The sequence below is a fragment of the Equus przewalskii genome, chromosome 14 (genome assembly GCF_037783145.1).
Source record: "Equus przewalskii isolate Varuska chromosome 14, EquPr2, whole genome shotgun sequence".
Taxonomy (NCBI): domain Eukaryota; kingdom Metazoa; phylum Chordata; class Mammalia; order Perissodactyla; family Equidae; genus Equus; species Equus przewalskii.
In genome coordinates this window covers 14,701,179-14,727,000 of record NC_091844.1, presented here as the reverse complement: position 1 = coordinate 14,727,000, position 25,822 = coordinate 14,701,179, and the positions used below count along the sequence as shown (strand labels likewise).

The following is a 25,822-nucleotide window of genomic DNA, read 5'->3' as shown; positions in this document are numbered from 1 at the left end:
ATCCATTGGGTTTTCATTTTCAGTATCATATTTTTTTATTTCTAGAAGGTGTGCTTGGTTTTTTTTTCAATTCCTCTATGTCACTTTTTACAGTTCCCTTTTTATCAGCTAGATATAGCTGTACCATAAACTACTTTAATACTTAGTGGCTTAAAACAATAACCATTTATCCAGCCCACAATGCTGTGAGTCAGCAGTTTGGACTGGGATAATCTGGGAGGTTCTTCAGTTTTCCACTGGGCTCCATCATGTGTCTGTGGTCAGCTGTGTGTTGGCTAGGTGGCTCTGCCTTTAGGATCTTGCTGGCTGTTGACTGGATGTTTTTGCTCTCCTCCACTTGTCTTATCCTCCACATGTCTCTCACTTATCTTCAGCAAGGTAGCCTGGGCTTGTCCTGGAGGAAGCAGAAGGTCAAGAAAGAGAGCAGACACATACAGAGCCTCTTGGGGCCTATGCTTGGAATCCTCAGGCTATTTCTGCTGCATTCTGTTAAGTGAAGCAGGTCACAAATTCAACTCAGATTAAAGAGGAGGTGAAACAGACTCCACCTCTTGGTGGGAGGAGCCTCAAAGTCATGTTTTGAAGGATTTGCATATAGGGAAGGGTGGAGAATTGGGACTATTTTTGGAATCAATCTACCACAACCATATGTAGCCTTTTATAGTCTTTATCTGAAAATGGTAGTGTCTGATGCCTTTGCAGGTCAATTTTTCTTGTTGGCTGTTTTTTTACCCATCAATTTAATTTCCTATTGTGGCCTGGACAATTTCCTTTTGCTGTATGCTGGATATTTTATATGAAAACTCAATAATTTGAGTTCTGTAATATAATACTTTCCTTCAAAGAAGGGGTACTACCTTAATTCAATTTTCCTCTCAGTTTTTAGTAATGATTCACATACAAAAGAAGGTGATCGCCTATAATATAAACAACAGGGGAGAGCACAACTTCCCTCAGGAAGGTGTCTGGCTTCAAAGAACTTCCCTTCACAGTGGGTTCCCCCTGCTGGTTGCCAAAAGGTGGCTCTGGATATGGTGGAATCTACAAACTCATCATTATATTTTCATTAAAAAAAAAAAAATCAAGAACTTCCTTTCACTTGTCTGCGACTTGGACCCTGATTCATGCCAGGAATCTAACTGTCCCTCATTTATAGAAGCAAGTCAAGTTCTCAGTCATTGGCCTAACCCACCGTCTGAGCCTTCCTCCCTGTTATTCCTCTATACTAGCATTATATTAAGCAAAACTGAACAGTTCCCTGTTTTCCAAATGTGTACTCTATTTTCCCGCCTTGATACAATTCTCTCCACTTGGGATGTCCATTTACCCCTAACTCCATCTCTTCTTAGGGAAATTACGTCAAGATCGAGCTCAAACATACCCCTTTCAAGAACCCTTCCTAACCAATGTGCTTTTTTCTTTTCGAATCCTCTTAGCCCGTGGTACTTTTTAATGGACTTTCTGCCTTAAAGTTACGTGTTTATTTGAAGCTCGTTAGATTGTAGAGACTCTACAAGTCACACGGCCTGCTCACACCTTTGTTTACTCATCTGACAAACGTGGAAGGGACTAGCACAAACCTTCCAGGGCCAGTATGAGGCGGATCAGGTGAGCTAAAATGTAAAACGAGGCCTGTCATAGTCAGTGCTCAAATCAATGTTAGCTACTGCTACCATTCCTTAGAAGCATTGTGATTTCGATCGAACAGTTTTCACCGAATTGAAAGAAAGGATAATTCGAAGAACTAAGCCTGAAAACTCTACCAAATATTTGAAACAATTGATCAAAAACCCCGTCGCAAAGAAAGCAATTACAGCGGCGCCTGCGCAGAGCTCCGGAGGACCCGGAGAGAGCGGGCGTGCGCAGAGAGGGGCAGGGGGCGGGGCGTGCGCGGGGCGGGGGGCGCGTGCGCGGAGCTGCCCGCGGCCCTGTGCGCGGCGCTGGGTCCCTCCTCCTCACGCTGTGGTGGTTACCCTGTAGCTGTCCGGTTCTCCAGAGGATGATGGATTTTGAGAATCTTTTCTCCAACCCCCCCAACCCGGCCCTCGGCGGAAAACTGGCCACGGACTCTGACGAAAGGTGATCCCCGTCTTTTCATGCCTTGGTCGCAGGGGCCCCAGCTGGGTTCCGCGTCTTGGTTCCGTCTGGAGCCCGCCGGGCCACGTCTGGGCCACGCCGCGAGGTCCCTCGGGGAGCGCGTGGGGCCGTCAGGGCCAGCGCGACAGTCGGACATGGAGAGGTCCTTCGGGGTTGGGGGGATAGGAGCCGCAGTTGGCGTGCAGTTCGGGGGCCGCCGCGGCCGGAGGTCCCCGGAGCCTGGGCGAGAGGAGCGGCGGGGTCCAGGCAGCGATCGGGGCGAGGCGAGGGAGGCTCCAGGATGCCGCCTGTCCTCGCGCTGCGGCCCCTCTGCGCCTGGGTAGGGTCCGCCTCCGTGTTCCCATAGCACCTGTGCTTCCTTCCACCAGACGCTACGCTCCTAGAGGGCATAGATCACTTGTCATTTCTCGCTGACACGTGCTGGGCACTTTAATGTAGAAAAGACGAAACCCTGAGTTCATTAAATGGTGAAGGATAAGTAGTGAGTAGTCTGCCTTTAGTCCACTGATTTGTATCAAAAGACCGTAAAGACCATAATAAAGCAGCAACACGTTTTGGATTTAACATCTCCTTCAGCTTGAAAATGGAACTAGGCCTAATGGCGCCAATTTATTGATCTCATACTTGGCGACAGGTATAGTGTAGTTTGTTTATAGCCAGATAGTCATTGTTGTTGTTTTTTCTGAGTTTGAATTGCTAAAAACCATCTTTTCTTCTAAGCCTGGGTCTTTGCCCCAATTTCCCTAAGCCGTAACCGTGACACACATCCTTTATTTCTCTCATCCCCGGTATATGTTATTCTGGTTGATTTTATCGCTCGATATTACTTAAATCTGTTCACTTCTCTCCGTCTTAAATACCTGAATTGAAACTCTTAATTTAGGCTACCACCACTACTACGTGCTTTGCCTGAAGTGTGTTATTTAATCTTCACCAAACCTTTAAGAAAAGATATTATCCTCATTTTTGCAGTTGAGAAAATTGAGGCGCAGGGAGGATAACTTGCCAAGATTACACAGTGTAAGTGGCACAAATAGGATTCAGTTACCCAGACAGTCTTACTCCAGGATCCATGATTTCATCACCATGCTTCTAAGGCAAAATGACTAAAATAAAATAAGACCTATAAATATTGAAAAGAGACAAAAACACTCATTGCTCACAGATGATATCATCATCTACAAAGAAAAACAAGAGGAACCAATTAATAAACTATTACAATACAATAAAAGATGAATTCTGAGTGCAAAGTGAATCATCATCAAGAAGACAGTAGCAGCTATCAGTTTGAAAATGTGTTGGACAGAAGATTACAGTCACAAGAATTTTACTGGACTACATAAAAGACACTTTTGGATTTTTGTCCAAATGTTAGGTGAAGAGTGGTATTGAAGTATGGTGAGCATCTGTGAACTGTGTCTTGTTCTTATGCTTTGCCCATTTTCTCTTCCTTGGTCTTTCTCGTTAAAATTTTAGAATCTCTAGTCTGCAGATATTTTACCCCCAATTTGTGATTTGTCTTTTGACTTTGCCTGTGGCATTATTTTTAGTGCATAAAGATTTTTTGTTTTAAATGCAGTCAGATGAATCAGTCTTTTATAGTTTCTGGGGGTTTTTCCCTAGTAATTTTATGATGGGACTACTCATTTATTGAGCCTCTGCTATGTATGAGACATTATTCTAGGCCCTGGGGATGTAGCAATAAATAAACAAAAGAGATAAAAATTCCCGTACTCATGAGATTTTTATTCTTGGGGCACAAACAATGCCTAAATGTATAGTAATTTAGGTGATGATAGATGCCATGGAGAAAATGAAAGCCCGGTAGGGAGGTAAGAAGGGAGGATGGTATGGTAGGGAGGCTATGGCTGTTTTAAAGAAGGTACTTAAAGCCTCACTAATAACATTGATAAGTAACATTTGAGTGGAGACCTGAAGGAGATGAGGGAGGTTGACATCTAGTGAGGAGAGTGTTCCATATAAAGGTCCTGAGTTGGGGTGATTGGGTGGTGGGAGCAAAGTAGCCAGAAGGACAACTGGAGTGGAGTAAGAGTGGTAGGACTTGAAGAGAAGTAGGCTTGGGAACGGGGTAGGGCAGGCAGATCATGTAGATTATGGCATCTTGTAGGTGCTGTAATAAGGACTTTAGCTTTACCCTGATTGAGATGAGAGGCTGTTGGAGAGTTTTCAGCAGAGTGACATTTTAGCAGGGTCATTCTGGTTGTCTTGAGAGTAGAATGTAGAGGGGCAAGAATCACTTGGATCATAGTATTAGTGGCAAGAAGTGGTCAAATATGGACATGTTGAAGATAAACTAGATTTCCTTGCAGACTAGATGGAGGAGATGAGAGAGCAGTCAAGGTGAACTTCAAGGTGTTTGATCAGTATCATTAGAAGGATGGAGTTGCTGTTTAAGAGAGCAGGAGGATTAGATCAAGAGTTCAGTTTTGGATATATTAAGATTATGTCTAGTAGATATTCAGGTGGATATGTTGAATAGGAAGTTGGCACTGCCTGCTTGGGCTCAAATCTCAGTTCCACCATTTACTGTCTGTGACAAGTTACATAAGCTTCCCATAATTCAATTTTCTCATCTGTAAAATGGGCTTTTTAACAATAGTGTGTATGTCGTAGGGTTGTTGTGATATGTATAATGTGCATGGAACAGCACCCGGCACAGTGTGAGCATAACGCAAGTGTTAGCTGCTGCTGTTATTGTTGTAGTCATGATTGCTCTAAGGAGAGGTTGCTTCTTATTCCGTAAGATGATTCATTACTGAAAACTAGAGTGATGAAGGTGCACAGTGTTTATTTTATTGGCTCTTGAAATGATGGCTTTCCGTAGAAGGCTCACAACTTGGTACCTCATCTGAAGGATGTAACTCTGAAGCTCTGCCTCGGGACAGATCACTGGTAAACTGCTGCATTGGATGAAGCTGTGAAGCCTGAGTTCCTCTCTAACTTTGAAAGAAGCACAAAGCCACTGTTCACGTTCTTGTGCTGGCAGTGCTTTCTGTTTGTAACATGTTCTTTTGAGAATGTACATGTTGCCTGGTCCTTGCCTTAATCTGGCATATAACCTGTATCTTAAGCTTTTATTCAGCAGTCACTACTTGCTGAGACACACTTGTCTTATTTCCCATCTTCATCTTTTTGGGTTCATTTTTAGTTTTGCTGGAATATCCAAGTAGTTGTCTCAGACAATGTCTATGCATGTTCAACTTCTCAGTCCTTGTGAGTCTGAAAACAACTTTTCTTTTTCATCTCCCACTTGCATATAAGTTTGGCTCTCTCTTGACCTTGGAAGGCATCCTGTGTTCTACCTGAAATGCTCTTCTCTCTCATGTTCCTCTCGTTTGCTAACTCTTACGTATCTTTTAGGTTCAGCAAACCTCTGGCCCCCAAATCTTGGTTAAGTGTTCCTCATATATGCATGTGTACTTGTCACACTGTATCGAAATTGTTTTCTTTCTTTCTCTCAAGCAGATAGAAAATTCTCAGAAGGCAGGGACAAAGTCTGTCTTTTTCATTGCTGTATCCCAGGATTTAAGGCCCAGGGCCTGGTATCTGGTGGACATTCAGTATTTGTTAATGAATGGAATGATGAATGAATGGGCAATTTATATAGCTGCTAATACTTTAACATTAAGGTTATGTAATCTAAAATTTCAACTTTACTGTTTACTTATAAACATATTTTGACATTTACTGCTCATCATAATTTTGTACCTTATTTCTCTGGAGTATTTGGAGTAGAATTTGAATTTGGAGTTTCTTTGAGGGCAAGTTGAAGATAAGCCGAAGCAGTGAATTTTAATGCTGTGGTATGAACCCTTTTCAGGTTGAAAAAACCCTCTTGTGTTATTTGATATTTTTGCTACAGAATCGATGATGAAATAGATGATACAGAAGTTGAAGAAACACAAGAAGAGAAAATAAAATGGGAAGTAAAACTGGAGTGTGAGCAAATTCCCAAAAAAGTAAGATTAAGTTGGCATATTGAAAAAACAGACAGGAATGGATGTGAGAGATTTATTAGGGATCCTATATTGTCTCATTTTAGTCAGCACTTGAGACCCAGTTACTTATCAAGGAAACCTCGTTACATTTTTGAAAAAATTTATCATTCAAGAACTTTGTTGTCATTTAACTTGAACTGTTTTTAGTGCATTGCTTTTTTTTGGTTTTCCCTATTTCTGAAATGGGTTGTAAACTGTTTCAAAAACTTCTTCCTGTTCAAATTAGATCAAAATTTTTAAGGATTTTCATTTACTAATTTAACTAACTTTACTGATTTATAGTTTAAAGCTTGTGTTAGTTTGCTAGGGCTGCTGTAACAAAGTACCACAAACTGGGTGACTTCAACAGAAATTTATTGTCTCATGGTTCTGGAGGCTAGAAGTCCAAGATCAAGGTGTTGGCAGGGTTGGTTCCTCCTGAGCGATGTGAGGAAGAGTCTGTTCCATGCCTCTCCCCTAACTTCTGGTGGTTTGCTGGCAATCTTTGGTCTTCCTTGGCTTGGCTTCCAGAAGCCTCACCTTGATCTTTAACTTCATGTTTGAGTGGCGTTCTCCCTGTCTGCATGTGTCTGGGTCTCAATTTCCTCTTTTTTAAAAATTAAAAAAAATTTTTTTTATTTTGAGGAAGATTAGCCCTGAGCCAACATCCACTGCCAATCCTCCTCCCCCTGCTGAGGAAGATTGGCCCCGAGCCCACATCCTGCCCATTCTCCTCCCCCCAACATGTGGGACATCCGCCACAGCATGGCCCACCAAGTGGTGCCATGTCTGCACCCAGGATCCGAACCGGCAAAGCCTGGGCTGCCAAAGCGGAACATGTGAACCCAACCTCTGGGCTACCAGGCCGGCCCAACAAGTTCCTCTTTTTATAAAGACACCATTCATATTGGATTAGAGCCTACTCCAATGACCTCATCTTAATTAATTTCACATGCAAGGGCCCTATTTGCAAATAAAGTCACATTGTAAGTACTGGGAGTTAGGACATCAACATAAGAATTTTGGAAGGATACAGTAAATCTATGACAAAGCCACTATCTGCTCCTCTTGTCTCTTTTTCGCCCTTTTTTTTTCTCCTGCTTCTCCCAAAAGCCCCCCAGTACATAGCTGTATATTTTAGTTGTAGGTCCTTCTAGTTGTGCTATGTGGGACGCCACCTCAGCATGGATTGGTGAGTGGTGCCATGTCCGCGCCCAGGATATGAACTGGTGAAACCCTGGGCCGCCGAAGCACAGTGCGCGAACTTAACCACTTGGCCATGGGGCCAGACCCTCTTTTACTTTTCCTTTTTTTTTTTTTTTTTAAAGATTGGCACCTGAGCTAACAGCTGTTGCCAATCTTTTTTTTTCTGCTTTTTCTCCCCAAATCCCCCTAGTACATAGTTGTATATTTTAATCGTGAGTCCTTCTAGTTGTGGCATGTGGGACACCGCCTCAGCATGGCCTAATGAGTGGTGCCATGTCCGCGACCAGGAGCCCAACTGGCGAAACCCTGGGTAACCGAAGCGGAGCGGGAACTTAACCACTTGGCTCGTGGGCCGGCCCTTTCTGTTTTTTTAATTGTGAAATTTAACACATTACAAAAGAATGGGTTTGAATTGGCAGTGCCTCTCACAAGACGCAAGTAGGCTGTAATATGACACTCTTATACTTTGCTTTATAAAAGGATACAGGACAGAAAAATACAGCACGTACAGCATCTTCCTGTCCTCAGGAGGCCTCTCAGCTAGACAAGTATGTAACTTCTTTTGCCCTTTGGGGCATGTATGGCTGCTGTGGACAAGAGCTGAGGTTGACGCTGAAATTGCAGTTTAGATGTCCCACAAATTTTTTTATGCTGTTTTAGTCACATGGGCCCCAGTCCTTCATGCCCCCAATATAAAGTCCCCCAGTCCACGTATAACCCCATACAGGAGATAGACAGATACAGCATTCTGTGATTATTTTAAGTTTTGAAGAAACAGTACTGTGAGAAGATAGTCACCTACATGATTCCTAAGTATACTTGCTTCAGGCGAGGCTCTTTGCTTACAAGTACATAAAACATCAATGGATAGTGTCACAGCTAATTAAAAAGAGAACACCCAGGTAAACACTTTGTAAGTCAAGAAAGCACATTACCCACAAAGCCTCTATCTATGCCTCCTTTCTCAGTCATATCCCCTTGTTTTCTCCTAGAGATAACTACCATCCTAATTTATATACTGATCACTTCCTTGATCTCTACAGGTTTACTACTAATGCTGTCATCCTTAAGAATACAGTTTTTTCTTGCCTGCTTTTTGCACTGTATGTGTTCTGTTCGTCTTTTTCTCAACATTATATTTATAAGATACATAGATATTGTGGTATATACTTGTTTGTTTTCTTAGCTGCATGGTATTTCATTATTTGAATGTACTGGATTCTCTTGTTGGTAGATACTTGGTCTGATTCCCAGATTTGGAGGTTATGGGTAATGCTGCAGCATTCTTTCAGTTGTATCCTGCTGCACATGTACTCTGCATTTACCTAGGGGAGGAACTGCTGAGTCCAAGACAATAAGCATCTTTACCTTTACTGTAATGTCGCACTGTATTCCTGGGTGGTTCTACTGATTTTTATTCCCAGAGGCAGTGTATGAGAGACTGTTTCTCCTGCTCCACACGTGATATTGTGACCTTTGTTATTTATTGCTGTCTGGTGAGGTATGTCATTGTAATTTGGTTTGCATTTTCATGATTACTATTGAGATGGAGTATTTTTTCATATATTTGTCCATTTGGATTTCTCTTTTTTTGTGCCTGTTCAAGTCTTTTTTGTCCCTTTTTGTTTGTTTGTCTGTGGTTGTTTTTTTCTTGTAGTTCTTTATTCTGGATATAAGGGGATTTTTCCTTTCATTGTGGATTACGTGTTGTAAATATCTGCTCATTTTGTAGTTTTCTTTCCACTCAATGGATTTTTTTTTTTTTGAGGAAGATTAGCCCTGAGCCAGCTACTGCCAATCTTCCTCTTTTTGCTGAGGAAGACTGGCCCTGAGCTATGCCCATCTTCCTCTACTTTATATGTGGGACGCCTACCACAGCATGGCTTTTGCCAAGCAGTGCCATGTCCGCACCCGGATCCGAACCGGTGAACCCCAAGCCGCTGAGAAGCAGAATGTGCAAACTTAACTGCTGTGCCACTGGGCCGGCCCCTCTACTCAGTGGATTTTCTGATAAAAAGTTTCTAATTTTAATATATTCGTTTATTAATCTTTTCTTTTGTAGTTAGCGCTTTATGTGTTTTATTTAAATATCCTGAGATAATAAAAATATTTTCCTACAGTGTCTTCTAAAAGCTTTAATATTTTGCCTTTTGCATTTAAGTTTATAATCACTTAAATTGACTTTATGGTCACTTTAAATTGATTTTTGTGTATATGTATACAGTGAGGTGGGGGGACCAAATTTTATTTTACCTTTTTTTTTTCCATTATCCTACACCATTGTTCCAGCACCATTCATTAGGGGAAAAGAACTGTCTTTTCCCTCACAGGTGTCTAGTGTCACTGTTGTCAAAAACCAAGTGTTCGTGTTCAGGTGGGTCTGTTTCTGGACTGTGTTCTCTGGCACTGGGGTATTTGTCTCTTCCCCCAGGACCCCACTGTGTTAATTACTACAGTGTTATGATGAGTTTGGAAATCAGGTAAACAAGTCCTCTCACCTTGTTTTTCTTCTTTAAGTGTCTTGTCTGTTCTTAGCATTTCCATATAAACTTTAGAATCTCCTTGCCAAATTCCACAGGACATCCTAGTGGGATTTTCATTGGGAATGCATTGAATCTATAGATCATTTGGGGGAGAACTGAGATCTTTAGAATATTGAATTGTGCAATCTAAGGTCCTCTTTAATTTCTCTCAACGGTATTTTATAATTTTCTTTGTAGATGCCTTACATCTTATATACCTTTTGTTAGATTTATTGCTAGCTGTTTGATGAGGCTACTGTAAATTATATCTTTTTTTGAGTATTGTTTTCTAACTGTAGGTTTCTTATTTGGCTGATGTACACTGTTATACAGGAATGCATGGAATTAAACTTTTGAGTTCTTGTTAACGTTTCTGAAAATATCTTGAATTTATCCTCATAGTTGATAGGTAGTTTGGCTGAAATAGAATTAAGTTTGAGATTGTTGCTCCCTTTTCTTCTCCTATCCAGTGTTGCTGACGTGAAGTCTTACCAATCTGCTTCTAGTTCCTTTGTAAGTATCCTGTTCTCTCTGGAAGCTTTTAGGTTCTCTTTAATTCTTGGTGTTCTTAAAGATTGTGAATCTTTCTTCATTCATTGTGCTTAGTATTTGGTGAGACGCTTCACTCATACTCTTCATATATGAGGCATATCTTTTCTTATTTTTATTTTCTTTGTCTTTTTTCTTTATATTTAAGAAAGTTCCTCTATTTCTACTTTTCTTTATTTTGTAAATCGTAATTTTACTATTAGCGTTCTTTCTTGTTCTCTGTTTTGTTGTTTTAACTTTCTAGGATTTTTTAAGATATAATAACATCTTGAATATCTTTGGGTATTTTTTTTTTTAATTTTTGAGTTCTTTTCTTTCGCTTGAATCATATTTGTTTCTTCTGGATCAGTTTTTCTCTTTTTTTTCCCGCTGCTTTTTTGTTTTATTCTCCAGATGAGGAGTCAGTAAACATTTTCTTTAAAGGACAAAATAGCAAATATTTTAGGCTTTGCAAGCCAAGAAGCAAAATTGAGGATATCATGTAATATAATATAATGAGAGAGAGAGAAAACAAATTTACACAACTTTTTTATTGACATAATTTAACATATAATAATAATTGCGTTTTTGTAATATGGATTTACTAATGAGAAGAATGGGATTCTTCTTTTGGGGATAATAATTTAATTGGAGTTCAAAGTTAGTGTTCCTTATCAAAATTGATTGCAAAGATTCATCTGTTAATGCTCATCTGTAATTAGAGTCTATACATTTCAGCTTTCAAGATGTCTTTTCACTACAGATAGTTCACCAGCTAAATACTCTTATTAGTTCACCAGCATGATTTTCATTGAATGTATTCATTGCTTGGAAGGCATTTGTAGAATTTTATTAGATTCTTCTCTTGAGGTTTGTCTCTTAGCGTGTCATTACGTTGCAGATTAATCACTCCAGTTGAGGGTTAGGTAGTAACTCTGCAGTTGCACAGTTAAATGGATTTTGGAATGGCAGTTTCCTTTGCTCTTGCCTTAAAGTCTGAAAAACTCTGCAGGAACTGTAGTTTGAGCCTGGAAACTATATCTGCTGCAAATTTGTGTGGGAGTGGAGGTCTTGCTTCTAGTTTTAACTTTGGACAGCATAGTGATACTGAGCAGAATCAGTAACATCTGTCCACTCATCAAGAGCCAAGGAAAACAACTTGATATAATTCTTCTTCTTTCTTTAATTATCTAAGTTTCTCCAGATTGCCTCCTGTCTTTGAGCACCTGCTCTTGCCAACAGGCCAATTGTCTTAAACAGCTTTATTTTCTCTGGAAATTTCTTCAAGTGCTATAATCAGACATGATTTAATTAACTCACCATCAGCTTCTTTGATTGGCAAACAAGTGAGCCACTCAGAAAGTTACTTTGCAGCCTCTTTTTCATTTTTTATTTTTGTAAAGAAATAATTCTGTGGTGAGATATTTTGTTTATGTTTTCAAATTTTTCTGACCACTGCTTTCCTGTGAGTTGGGACTATTGTGATGAATGCTTAATACTGTAATGTCAACATATATTATGTTCTTTCAGCACTACTGTAGTATCATTACCTAATAACCATAATGCTTTTCCATCTAATTTGACAATAAAATAATCTTCATTGCACTGTACCCTAAATACATGGCATTCAAAGCCTTTTCATGTTTTGACATGGTTGGTATGCACTGGTAATGAAAAAAAATGACATGGCATGGTGATATGTGAGGTACTCAAAATGCTGTCAAGTTATAACTGTCATTGAAATTTATAATGCACTCAGCATCAGTGTAAAGTGATGAGAGAGCTATAGCCATATATGGTCTCTTTTGCAGTTACTCTGCTGTTGTAGTGTGAAAGCAGCCTGTATAATATGTAAATAAATGAGCATGGCTGTATTCCAATAAAACTTTATTTATGGATGCTGAAATGTGGATTTTATATAATTTTCGTGTGTGTGGATAGGTAGGTTTCCAGCAGCATAGTAATTCTTAACCTTTGTGCTATGCATCCCCTTTGGTAGTCTGGTGAAGCCCATTGGCCTCTTCTCAGAATAATATTTTTAACTGTATAAAATAAAATATGTTGGATTACAAAGGAAATTGATTTTATTGAAATACAGTTATCAAAATATTAAAAAGCTGGGGCCGGCCCCGTGGCCGAGTGGTTAAGTTTGTGCTCTCTGCTTTGGCGGCCCAGGGTTTCGCTGGTTCAGATCCTGAGTGTGGACATGGCACCGCTCATTAGGCCATGTTGAGGTGGTGTCCGACATACCACAACTAGAAGTACTCACACCTAAAATATAGAACTATGTACCTAGGGGATTTGGGGACAAAAAGCAGAAAAAAAAAAAATATATTAAAAAGCAAATGCAGGGGCTGGCCCCATGGCTGAGTGGTTAAGTTCGCGCGCTCCGCTGCAGGCGGCCCAGTGTTTCGTCGGTTCGAATCCTGGGCGCGGACATGGCACTGCTCGTCAGACCACGCTGAGGCAGCGTCCCGCATGCCACAACTAGAGGAACCCACAACGAAGAATACACAACTATGTACCGGGGGGCTTTGGGGAGAAAAAGGAAAAAATAAAATCTTTAAAAAAAAAAAAACAACAACAAATGCGATAAGAGTAATATGTTCTTTATTAAAGCACTAAGATCCAGCAGTACAAAATTATTGTAATTTTGACATAGTGATGAACACAAAAGATATTTTGAGATCTGCAGCAACTATAATGCCATATATGAAAGTAGCTGTGATTTCTGTTGGTGACAGTTGCAGGTGCTGCTGCTACTACTGTGGTTTGTTGCCTGTGTTCAAAACAGAAGAAAATGCTAAATGTCAATTTAGAGGTAGATGAAAATATTATGTGATTTTTATTCCCATCCAAGTTCATTGAATTCTTTCCATAGACCCTTGGGGAAGGGTCTCTGGACAGCAAGGTCAGAACCTCTGTTGTAGGGTGAGTGGATGGAGTGTTTTCCTGGTGGGGGCTGCTCCCAGATGCTAGAAGGTGGAGGATTTCACTCTGGGGTCTTAGCACTCACACAAGAAGACTTGGCTTTTATCAGACATTTTTTTCACTTCCTTTGGAGAACAGCCCTCTGTTTTTACCAGAATAACTTTCTGTTGGTGTTCTGGTGAGGGATGGGGCAGAGAGAATTTGTTGTAATAGTTTTGTCTGTTTTTATGTAGAAGTTTAATGCATCCCCATTTATAGCCCCATTTCCCACACTTTAACCTAAGCCCAACTTCCAGATCATAACTTGCTTTTTGTTTATCAAAAATTTACCAAGAATTTGTTGAACTCTTGTCAGTTACTGATGAATGTACTTCATATCCCCCTATACACTATTGTGGATCTATTAATTTCTGTACTTTTATTTCTGTGGAATCTCAGGAGGCCATACTAGTTCAATAAACCACTCTGAATCAAAAGCAAGAAAATCTTTTACTTAAAAAACAAAAAACTTTAATTAGACTCTTTTATAAAAGGGAAAAAAAGTTGTAATATCATGTTTGTATACTTTCTAAATTATATAGACACCAAAACAAACATCAAAGCAATGAGTTTATCGCTAGCTGCATGAAGGAAAGTATTTAAACAATCGTTTGTATTTTGTGTATTTTGGTGCCCTCTGAAAAGAATATCAATTAGAATCATCTCCAGTGTATAATAAAACGACCTAGTTGATGATTGTCCTGGTTTTATTAATGTTACCAAGTTATCTCTTCTTTTTTTTAAGATTTTATTTTTTTAACTTTTCCTTCTCCCCAAAGCCTCCCAGTACATAGATATATATTTTAGTTGTGGGTCCTTCTAGTTGTGGCATGTGGGACGCTGCCTCAGCGTGGCTTGATGAGCAGTGCCATGTCCGTGCCCAGGATCTGAACTGGCGAAACCCTGGGCCGCTGAAGTGGAGTGCACTAACTTAACCACTTGGTCATGGGGCCGGCCCCAAGTTAGCTCTTCATTTAATACAAATAAATCAAACGTTATTACTTAGAATAAAAGGGATCTGCTTCAGTGCTCTAGGCCTACATGTTCTGTACAAGGCGGGCACTTAATCACTCATTTGGACTCTTGTAATATTTTCATTCAGATACGCTGAGTAGGATCTCATCTCTGTGTGTTTAGCTAAGTTAAACTTTGGGGGAGCTATTTTGTATTGAATGATTTTTTTGGTTCTGCCTGTGCCGACTAAATAAAGTTAAAGGCCAAAACCAAGGTAAACAAAATAATGATCACAGGAATCTGCCAACATTTCATAAAGGACAAGGTAGTGTTCTTTTTGACTTTGTGAGCCATATAGTCTTTGTCACACTAAGCAGCCGTAGATAATACATGAATGAATGGGTATGACCGTGTTCTAGCAAAACTTTATTTACAAAAACAGGAGGCCAGGATGACATTTGCCACCCCGACCAGAAGTTATGTTTACAAGTTTGCTCTATGATATTAGTTGGGGAAAATGTGCCCTTGCTTGAGGAACTTGGTGGCCTGAAGATTGTGGGATTGGTTGGTGGTCTTGTCTGGTGTCATGCAGGTAAGGTGTACAGTGAGACCATTATCAGGTTAGGAAACTTTCTTGGCTTGTTTGGATTCTTCAAGCAGGGAGCACATTCATTTTCCAGGCCTACGACCAATCCTCTGGTGGTACAACTCCTAGCTTTGATGTTAACCATCAGAGGTAAACCATTGAATTGGACCACCTATATTTTATAGTAGGGATTCGTCTGTTTTGTTTTTTGTTTGTTTTGAGTTTGCTGCCTTTATCAGTTATGTGAAAGTAGATAAGAGACCAGGCCCGAAAGCATGCTCTGGAGCAGGATCACTGGCCAATTTAATCATAGATATGTCATCTCTTCCTGACATCAAAATAGGAGCCCTTTGACAGTTGGACATTTTTTTTTTAAATAAACTTTTTAATTGAAATGTAGCATACATACTAATTATAATTATGGACCTTGATACACCTGTGTCAACAAGTATAGACACCTATGTAACCAGTACTTGGACATTTTTATACACAGAGTGCTTTAAGTTGTCTGCTATGATCACCTCACGTGGCTCCAGGGTCAGCTGCCATACCTGGGTTCTGTTCCAGTGGGTGCCTGTGTTTGCAGCTGTCACCCTGGAGCAGCTCCTACAACAGAGTTAGAAAACAGTTTCTGAAAGTGAAGTTAACTTGTTTACAGAGAACAGGGCAATTCTTTCTTCCTTGTCATTGCTGCCACCTCCTCTGCCACCAGTGCTGTGAGTTATAGGAAAACGAATAGGCTTTGCTAGCTGTGATATATCTTAGTATAGTAGATTTTCTGCTGGACAATTACAGTTTATTTGCTCTTTTATCAGATGATGAGTTATTGTATTAAACTGTTTAAAAGTATAGTATAGTCGATGCAAAGGGAGAAATAAAATGTGAACTATAATACTGTAATTCCTTTGTATCAAATAATTAAGATTTGGAGGTTTAGTCTTAATTCAGTAAAGTACATAGTATACAAATCAGAATCTTCCCTCAAATTATGTTTAAGGATGAATATGTCATGCTGGCTCTTTTTTTAATTCTGGGAAATTTCAAATACATGAGATTGGAAAGAACAGTATATGAACCCCATGTGCCCATCACCCAACCTTAACAATGATTAATTCATGGCCAGTCTTTGTTTCTTCTTTATATGAGATTGTTTTATTGTTTTGACTCATACTAGGTTTTTATAATTGAAAATTTAATTTTTACTTAGTCTAGGCACTCAGGAAACTCTACAGCATCATCGAAGAATTTGCCACATAGAAAATCAAGAAGTAAAGACTATGATGTGTACAGTGATAATGATATCTGCAGTCAGGAATCAGAAGATAATTTTGCTAAAGAGCTTCAACAGTATATACAAGCTAAAGAAATGGCAAATGCTGCTCAATCCTTACCATTTCCTGAAGAATCTACGAAGAAAGAGGGAGTGAAGGATTCCCAAAAAGGTAAGGGTCAAACTATTTTATCATAGAAGGTTTATCTAGAGAAGCAATCACAGGTGCCCACACAGGGACTTGGGGGGAGTTTTTTTCCTGCATTGTATCTCATGATAACATCATGGTTTTCATGGATGTTTACACCAGATGTGAGCTTGCATGGCCTGAGACACCCCCGCATCCCCCTGCTGAGACCTGAATATTCAGTGTATAGGTGCTCAGTTTGCAGGAGGAGCCAAGAAAGCAGGGTGGGTATCAAAGACCATGACTGCTTTGAAAGGGAGAATGCTAAATCCCTGGCCTCTGCCTGTACGGAGGACCCAATATGCCTGTTTGTATTGCTGTTGTCTAAAGAGGAATTGACTTTATGTCAAGGTTGTTAGTGTGTCAGACTAAACTCAGAAATACATGCTTTTAGATTAGTAAAATGAAATTTAGCCATAGATATGAGGACAAATGACAATTGTAAATAAAATTCTTCATCCTCTCCTTTTTTATACTTGTCTCCCCCTCTTTAAATGTTTTTCTGTTTAAAATGGGTCTGTGGATGAATTTAATCTATATTAAATGTTTTCAGTGAAGAACCTGACAGTAATATATGAGGTCATTTTGAACATGTGAAGCTCTTACTATGATAGTGCTGTGGCCATTCCTAATTAGATCCATCATACTTGAACACTTCCAAAGGATTTGGCTTGTGGCTAGCAAGATGGATTTCGTTAATTATCTTGCTTTTGTTCTGATAGTAGCTTATATATTTTCACAAAGAATGAATTGGGGATCCAGAAAATATTGATTCTTTTTTTGGTCTCTTAATCACAGAGTTTCTAGAAAGACAGGTCAGCATCATACCGGTTTTCACTCACCAAGCGAAAGAGAACTTTTCTTGGATTATTATAGAATATACTTCTTAAGAACTGCCATTGTACTTGTATGTCATCTTTAAAGTTAACTTTCCTGGTTTTAGCTGTTAAACAAAAGAATAAAAACCTTAAAGCTGTTCGCAAGAATGGTAAACAGAAGAAAATGAAGCGAAAATGGCCTGGCACTGGAGACAAAGGACCAAATGCTTCATTGAAGGACAGTGGCTCACAAGAACAGGTACAAGACTGTATGCATGGAGGAGGACACCTGCGTGCTGTTGGAATTTTGTGTTACACCTCAGTGACAAGCCTTGTACAAGATGAGGGTTATCCGATGGTGGAAATCTCTTCTTCCCAGCAGTGGGCTCTCCATGTTCTTTCTTCTCCCTGTTGCAGCTGCCTTCCCTCTCACTCGCCAGCTGCCAGCACCCATTTTAAGCCTTAGTGTTGTGCCTGTTGCCTCTGAATACATGCAAACAGCCCCTTGATTTTTGAGTGTTGTATTGTCAATGACTATGGAAAAACAGAGGAAGCAGGAGAAGATTAATAGCCATGAGGACATTTCAAAGGCCACAGAATCTCACAAAGTTTCTACTGTTATGGTCCCTGATTTATTGCTTTTTGACTCCCTCTGGAAATTAAAAATGAGTATTTCTGAATATTGGCCTTACCAAACACCACCTACCCTCCTGGTATTTTGATTTTGCTTTGTAGAAGTTGTTCTTTCTTGGTCTGCACATCTAATAAGGATACAACAAAAAGTGACTACTCTGGACTCTGCTTTTCTGAGGGCCTCCAAACTGGATGGCAACCTTTTTTGTTAGGCTTGGTCCAGGAGGCAAGGGTTAAGGGTGGTAAAATATTAGAAGTACCAAATATTATAGATTGAAACATATTTATATAAAATGTTGCCCTGCCTCCATATTTAACAAATGAGGAATCTGAAGCCCTAGGGTTCAGGTAACTGCCCATGATCACACAGGCCAGGCCAGGGCTAGAACTTTGTTTCCTGATCACTGGTCAGTATTCCCTTTCATTTGGTTTATGTTGACTCAAATGATTATTCAACTGACAGCCCTTTTACATGAGGAACAAATTGTAAACTTATATGTTAGAATTTAATAACATAATCAAATAAAACCGAAGATATAGACCGACACATATTTATATGACATAATTTTGATGGTACTAAGTAGAAATTTGACATTGCAAAGCGGATCACCTAAATGTACATCTTTGCATGTACTGAATTCCTAAATCTATATTCAGAAATCTGGTATGCAGAAGTTGTAAGTTGTACCACAAGTTAACGCACCAAAAGTGATTTATGTTTCTAAAGAGCTAAATGTATTATGAAATTCCCCTTTTGTTTTTGTATAAAAGTTCCCTTTGTTTTTATACTTTTACTACCAACTTTGAGGGTGTATTTCCAGTTTGGTTTGTTGATTTGAGCTGGTCAGTTTACTTAGCTCACACCAATGACCATCTCATTGAAATTAAAGATTACACTGCTTTGCATTCACCTTATGATTTCCAGTGTTGTCTCCATTGTTCTAAAGAGGCTTGTTCTTAGACTTTGCTTTTTATCACAAGTAGTAGCACTTTCATTTTTTAAATTTTTATTCATTTTTAAAGGGCAAAGTACAATAAAATATTCACATTGCACCAACACTAATGTTCAATGATGGAATGCTATTGAAACTGACAAAGCATTTGTTTTTCAACTGATAGAAAAGTCCGAATCTTACACACGAAGGCCAATTTAGAAGAGCCGCTTTTTAATGTTTTCAAGGTGGTTTAAAATAATTTTGTGCAGTGGAATAAAATATTTAATTTTCTGTTTCTTATATCTAGTTTTTTTGTTTTTGTTTTCAAAGGATGGTAAACCTAAAGAGAAGCAGCAGCAAGTGAGAATGAGCCAGGCGTTCATCAACCAACACACAGTGGAACGCAAGGGAAAACAAATTTGTAAATATTTTCTTGAAAGGAAATGTATTAAGGTATAAAAAAATGTGTAAGCAAAAATGTACTAAAATGTAAGGTGTGGCAAAAATGTACTAAAATGAGCTCCTGTTTCCATTAGATACTCTAAAAGCATACCTGTGTGTTTTTAAAACTGCTTCCTTCTGGGAAAGGTCCAATTAAAAAGTTTTACTGAAATACTCTTTTATGTTTAAGAAAGTGGATAATTTCTTTGAAATGCTTTTTGTTAAAAATGTTTAGGACTCAACAAAATTTTAAGCAGATATAATTATAAGATAGCTCATTAAGAATTAAATTGTGCTGGTTCTAAGGCTTTGTTTTTCTCTGGAGTCATTTGCTTATGGAAAGTTTTTTAGGAATTGTAATGACTTAACTATGAGAAATAATGGCTTTTCCTTCTTTCTTTTGGCCCAGGGAGACCAATGTAAATTTGATCATGATGCAGAAATAGAGAAGAAAAAGGAAATGTGTAAGTTTTATGTACAAGGATATTGTACCAGAGGTGAAAACTGTCTGTATTTGCATAATATCCTTTATCACAAGATATAGTAACTTTACGTTTCATAAATATTTACATAAAAATTTTAAATATGTAAAATTTTGAATGAAACCAGTGTTTTAGCTATGGCAAAATTATGTTATTCAAGCCTGACTCAGCCTCAAAGTGATTAAATTGTACACAGAACTTTTTCCCAAGAAAGAGAAGAGGGATTCTTTAGAAATTCTCTCAGTTGAAGATCCTTTCTACTCAACCTGGGTAGTAGCATAGAAGGTTCAAGAGGCCTAGTCAAGTCTCAGAACAACTTTGTCAGAATTTCTGCTGTGACATTTGATAATTGAATCTGTATTTATATAAGCTACTTCATAAAAAGAGGCAAGAATTGCATAATTTGGGAATACTTGTTTTCTGTGTATTCTGTGCCGTATAAAGGTTGTTGCTTAATTTGAAGAACAACTCAAACTCTTCAGTGCAAACAGCACAGATATGTTGTAAAAACATGGAACATAAACATTTTAGGGTAATAGCATGTCATCACAAAAGTTGTTTTCCTTCAGTCATTCAGTACAAGGAATCTCAAATTCTAACTTGAGAATTTATTTCTAAAAAACAATATTGAAGTTGTGTAAATTGATTCTGTTTTAAACAAGCCTAAATATGAAGGATCCAGATTTGTAAGACATATCATTGTCATTGGCTTTAATTCCTCTACCCCAAAAGAATGCTTTAAAAATAATCACACTTCAAAGTATTTAAAACACATCCCTTTCTTGTATCAGTGAAACATACATGTAGTCTATTATAAGAATGGATATAAAGGAAAAGGCATCCTGTGATAGCCAATACACTTGATGTATGTAATCATCCTAAAATTAGATTTTTCATGTTACCCAATTAATAATTATCATATTTTAAGTAAAAAAGTCCATGTTTCTACTGGTAGGAAAGGCCTTTACATAGGAAAAGGAAGTCATTAAATCAAGAACAGATTATTTTAGTTGGATTTAAAATTGTTCTTTTCCTTAACATTTGGGTTACATGAATATCCCTGCAAGTTTTACCATACAGGAGCAAAGTGTTATCAGGGAGAATATTGCAAGTTTTCACATGCTCCACTGACTGCTGAAACACAAGAACTGTTGGCTAAAGTAAGTACCATTTTAATTTTTTTCTTTTTTTAAAGAGTATGTGTGAACAAAGGGTGAGTGTTTGAAAAGATAACGGTTCTTTAAGGAGAATGCCTCATAGCTTAGCATATAGGATATATCAGGGCTAATAATGTAAGAATTTACTTCAGTTTAGAAGATTATTATTCATATGTATATTTTTCCTTGTAGCTTAACGGAAAATTTGTACTTATTGCTAGTATAAATTGGAATGGTCTTAAAACCTTCAGTGTAGTTAGCAACCTTAGTAGCTAAGCTAACCAAAGGAAAACAAAGCAAATAGGAAAAACTGCTCCTGTTATACCTTTAGAGGCAAAGTTAAGGATCATTGGTTGATAAATATTTTAGAGTTACATCAAAGTTTACTCAAATAGTTATTTCAAAGTTTTCTTTAAATATTCTTTCAGTCTGTGAGAAAAGGTAATTGAAAAATAATAGTTGTTTATGTTCTTTATTTTCCCATATGTTAGTTGGAGCTAGTCTCTTCAAAATTAAATTGAAATATAAGTGAAAATAAAAGATTTCTTTTAAAACCAAACTATACCATCTTATTGCAGAAGTTCCCTTGACCATGTGCTGCAAACATGAGGTCAGAGGTGCTTATTTCTGATATTTTTAGGTTGTAAAATATGAAGGGTTACCCTGGAATTAGAAGCCATACCAAATATTTGGCTGTTTAGTAGTATGAAATATATATGGAAAAAATGATATATGTAAAAGTGGTTTTCAGTTCCTTTTATAGTAAATATTGTTAGATGATTACTAGAATGAATATTATTGGAATTATTGAAAAGTTACAAGAGTATGCTGATGTACCTTCCTTAGATTTTAATGCATAAAAATGATTATGTGATTTGTTTTTCATATTAGGTTTTGGATACTGAAAAGAAGTCATCATGAAAATAAAATACATAAAAAAGGTAAAATTAGAATTTAGCACTTTTTCTTTTTTGAGGAAGACTAGCCCTGAGCTAACTACTTCCAATCCTCTTCTTTTTGCTGAGGAAGACTGGCCCTGAGCTAACATCTGTGCTCATCTTCCTCTACTTTATATGTGGGACGCCTACCACAGCATGGCATGCCAAGTGGTGCCTTGTCCGCACCTGGGATGCAAACCGGCGAACCCTGGGCCGCTGAAGTGGAACATGCGCACTTAACTGCTGCGCCACTGGGCTAGCCCCTAGCACATTTTTTTTCCCTGAAACATCTCTAGAAGTTGGCATGGAAACATAGGGCTTTTTCTAGTTTCTTCAACAGAAGTCTTTTTCTCTCTTCCCCCCTACTGAAAAAAATCCATGTGTATGGAATATCTTTCCATTTCTTTATGTCATCATCGATTTCTTTCATGGTGTCTTATAGTGTTCATTCTACAGGTCTTTCACCTCCTTGGTTAAATTTATTCCTAGATATTTTATTCTTTTTGTTGTGACTGTAAATGGGATTGTATTCGTGAGTTCTCTTTCTGTTAGTTTGTTATTAGAGTATAGAAAGGCAACTGATTTTTGTAAGTTGATTTTATACCCTGCAACTTTGCTGTAGTTGTTGATTATTTCTAATAGTTTTCTGATGGATTTTTTAGGGTTTTCTATATATAAAATAATGTTGTCTGTGAACAGCGAGAGTTTCACTTCTTCATTGCCTATTTGGATTCCTTTTATTTCTTTTTCTTGTCTAATTGCTCTGGCCAAAACTTCCAGTACTGTGTTGAGTAAGAGTGGACACCCTTGTCTTGCTCCTGTTCTCAGAGGGACTGCTTTTAGTTTTACCCCATTGAGTATGATGTTGGCTGTGGGTTTGTCATATATGGCCTTTATTCTGTTGAGGTACTTTCCTTCTATATCCATTTTATTGAGTTTTTATCATAAATGGATGTTGGTTCTTGTCAAATGCTTTCTCAGCATGTGTTGAGACGATCATGTGGCTTTTATTCCTCATTTTGTTACTGTGGTGTATCACATTGATTGATTTGCAGATGTTGAACCACTCCTGTGTCCCTGGTATAAATCCCATTTGATCATGGTGTATGATCCTTTTGATGTATTGGGGTATTCAGTTTGCCAATATTTTGTTGAGGATTTTCGCATCTATGTTCAGCAGCAATATTGGTCTATAATTTTCCCTCTTTGTGATGTCATTGTCTGGCTTTGGGATCAGGGTGATGTTAGCCTCATAAAAAGTGTTAGGAAATGTTCTGTCATCTTCAATTTTTTTGGAATAGTTTGATGAAGGAGAGGCATTAAATCTTCCTTGAATGTTTGGTAGAATTTTCCAGAGAAGCCATCTGGACCTGGACTTTTATTTTGGGGAGGTTTTTGAGTACTGTTTCAATCTCTTTACTTGTGATGGTCTCTTCAGATTATTTCCTCTTGGTTCAGTTTTGGGAGGTTATATGAGTCTAAGAATTTATGCATTTCTTCTAGATTGTCCAGTTTGTTGGCATATAGTTTTTCATAGTATTCTTTTATAATCCTTTGTATTTCTGTGGTATCTGTTGTAATGTCTCCTCTTTTCATCTCTGATTTTATTTATTTGAGCCTTCTCTTTATCTTATTGAGTCTGGCTAAGGGTTTGTCAGTTTTGTTTATCTTCCCAAAAAAACAGCTCTTAGTTTCATTGATCCTTTCTAATGCTTTTTGGTTTCAATTTCATTTATTTCTGCTCTTATCTTTATTATTTTCCTCCTCCTGCTGACTTTGGCCTTTGTTTGTTTATCTTTTTCTAGTTCTGTTAGGTTTAGTTTTAGGTTGCTTCTTTGAGATTTTTCTTGTTTGTTAAGGTGGGCTTGAATTGCTATGAATTTCCCTCTTAGGACTGCTTTTGCTGTATCCTATATGAGTTGGTATGGTGTATATTCATTTTCATTTGTCTCCAGATATTTTTTGATTTCTCCTTTAATTTCTTCAATGATCCATTGGTTGTTCAGTAGCATGTTTAGTCTACGCATTTGTCACTTTCCCAGCTTTTTTCTTATAGTTGATTTCCAATTTCATGGGATTATGATGAGAAAAGATGCTTGATATGATTTCAGTCTTAAATTTTTTGAGTCTTACCTTGTTTCCCAACATATGGTCTACCTTTGAGAATTTTCCATGTGTACTTGAGAAGAATGTGTATTCTGCTGATTTGGGATGGAGTTTTCTATATATATTGATTAAGTCCATCTGGTCTAGTTTTTTAATTTAGTTCCACTATTTCCTTGTTGACTTTCTGTCTGGTTGATTTATCTGTTGATGAAGGTGGGATGTTAAGGTCCCCTACTGTTACTGTGTTGCTGTTAATATCTCCTTTTAGCTCAATTAATAGTTGCTTTGTGTACTCTGGTGCTCCTGTATTAGGTACATATATATTTATTAAGTTTTATGTCCTTTTGATGGAATGTCCCTTTATCATTATATATTGTCCCTCTTTGTCTCTCATTGCCTTTTTTATCTTGTAGTCTACTTTATCTAATATAAGTATGGCAACACCTGCTTTCTTTATTTGCCATTAGCTTGGAGTATCATCTTCCATCTCTTCACTTTAAGCCTGTGTTTGTCTCTAGAGCTGAGATGTGTTTCCTGGAGGCAGCATGTTATTGGGTCTTGTTTTTTAATCCATCTAGCCACTCTGTATCTTTTGATGGGAGAATTCAATCCATTTACATTTAGAGTGATCATTGATATATGAGAGCTTAATGCTGCCCTTTTGTCACTTATTTTCTGGTTATTCTGTATTTCTCTTGTTTCTCATCCCATGTATTTCAGACTGCCAATTCAGTTTGATGGCTCTCTGTGATGGTTTTCTCTTTATGTATCATTTGTGTCTCTGTTCTGATTTTTTCTTTAGTGGTTACCATGAGGTTTGTATAAAAGATCTTGTAGATGAGATACCTCATTTTCTTATCTTTTTTTATGAGGAAGATGAGCCCTCAGCTATCATCTGCCGCCAGTCCTCTTTTTGCTGAGGAAGATTGGCCCTGAGCTAACATCTGTGCCCTTATTCCTCTATTTTATATGTGGGACACCTGCCACAACATGGCTTGATAAGAGGTGCTAGGTCTGCACAGAATCCAAACTGGTGAACCCCTGGCCACTGAAGCAAAGCTCACAAACTTAACTGCTGCACCACCTGGTCAGCCCTGTTAGTCCATTTTCTGATAGCCTCTTGTCTCCTAGTGTCTAAGCTATCTTTCCTCTGCCCTGTCTAAGCTATTGTTGTCGCAACTTAATCTGTTTTGTCTGTGTTTGTGGTTAAAATGAAGTGATTATATTTATTCTTGATATCTTCCTTCCCTTTATCTTTAATGGTATAATTAAGTGTTTGCCAATCTGTTCTGATAGAGACTTGCAATGATGTTGTCTGTCTCTTTTTCTCCTTGCTCAAGGCTTTGTAAAAACCATTCTTTTTTTTTCAGGTATGAGAGTCTTATTGATTATATCTTGTAGGGGGTTCTTGCGGTGATAAACTCCCTCAGCTTTTGTTCATCTGGGAAAATTTTTATTTCTCCATCATTTCTGAAAGCTATTTTCACTGGATAGAGTATTATTGGCTGAAGGTTTTTGTCTTTCAGAATTTTGAATATATCATTCCACTCTCTCCTAGCCTGTAAGGTTTCTGCTGAGAAATCTGCTGAAAGCCTTATAGGGGTTCCTTTCTAGGTTATTTTCTTCTGTCTTGCTTCCCTTAATATTCTTTCTTTGTCATTGACTTTTGCCAGATTTACTAATATATGCCTTGGAGAAACTCTTTTTACGTTGATGTAATTAAGAGTTCTATTAGTTTCTCTCACTTGTAATTCCAGCTCCTTATCCTGGTTTGGGAAGTTCTCAGCTATTCTTTCTTTGTACCACCTCATTATCATTATTATTTCTTTGTAGAAAATCCTTTCTCCCTCTCTTTTCCCTCTAGAATACCTATAATCCGTATGTTGCATTTCCTAATTGAGTCAGAGATTTATTGGAGAATTTGTTCATTTCTGTTTAGTCTTAGTTCTCTCTTCTCCTCCAGCTGAAGCATTTCTATATTTCCAACCTTTAAA

General features: G+C 38.1%; 1 protein-coding gene across 4 annotated transcripts in view; it reads left to right on the top strand.

Moving 5' to 3' along the window:
- Nucleotides 1-1,879: 1,879 nt before the first annotated feature.
- The window catches only part of ZC3H8 (zinc finger CCCH-type containing 8), a 42,030-nt gene continuing 18,087 nt past the window's right edge, over nucleotides 1,880-25,822 (top strand). For 2 of the 4 annotated variants that reach the window (XM_070572153.1, XM_070572154.1), the window contains exons 1-8: nucleotides 1,892-2,079; nucleotides 5,981-6,077; nucleotides 16,069-16,303; nucleotides 17,262-17,395; nucleotides 19,035-19,157; nucleotides 19,555-19,666; nucleotides 20,678-20,787; nucleotides 21,676-21,725. In XM_070572153.1, coding sequence (XP_070428254.1) covers nucleotides 2,000-2,079; nucleotides 5,981-6,077; nucleotides 16,069-16,303; nucleotides 17,262-17,395; nucleotides 19,035-19,157; nucleotides 19,555-19,666; nucleotides 20,678-20,787; nucleotides 21,676-21,705 — 921 coding nt within the window. In that variant the 5' untranslated portion in view covers nucleotides 1,892-1,999 and the 3' untranslated portion in view covers nucleotides 21,706-21,725. Of the gene's footprint in view, nucleotides 2,080-5,980; nucleotides 6,078-16,068; nucleotides 16,304-17,261; nucleotides 17,396-19,034; nucleotides 19,158-19,554; nucleotides 19,669-20,677; nucleotides 20,788-21,675; nucleotides 21,726-25,822 lie in introns of all 4 variants that reach the window. The other 2 variants (XM_008520269.2, XM_070572155.1) reach the window with 2 other exon arrangements.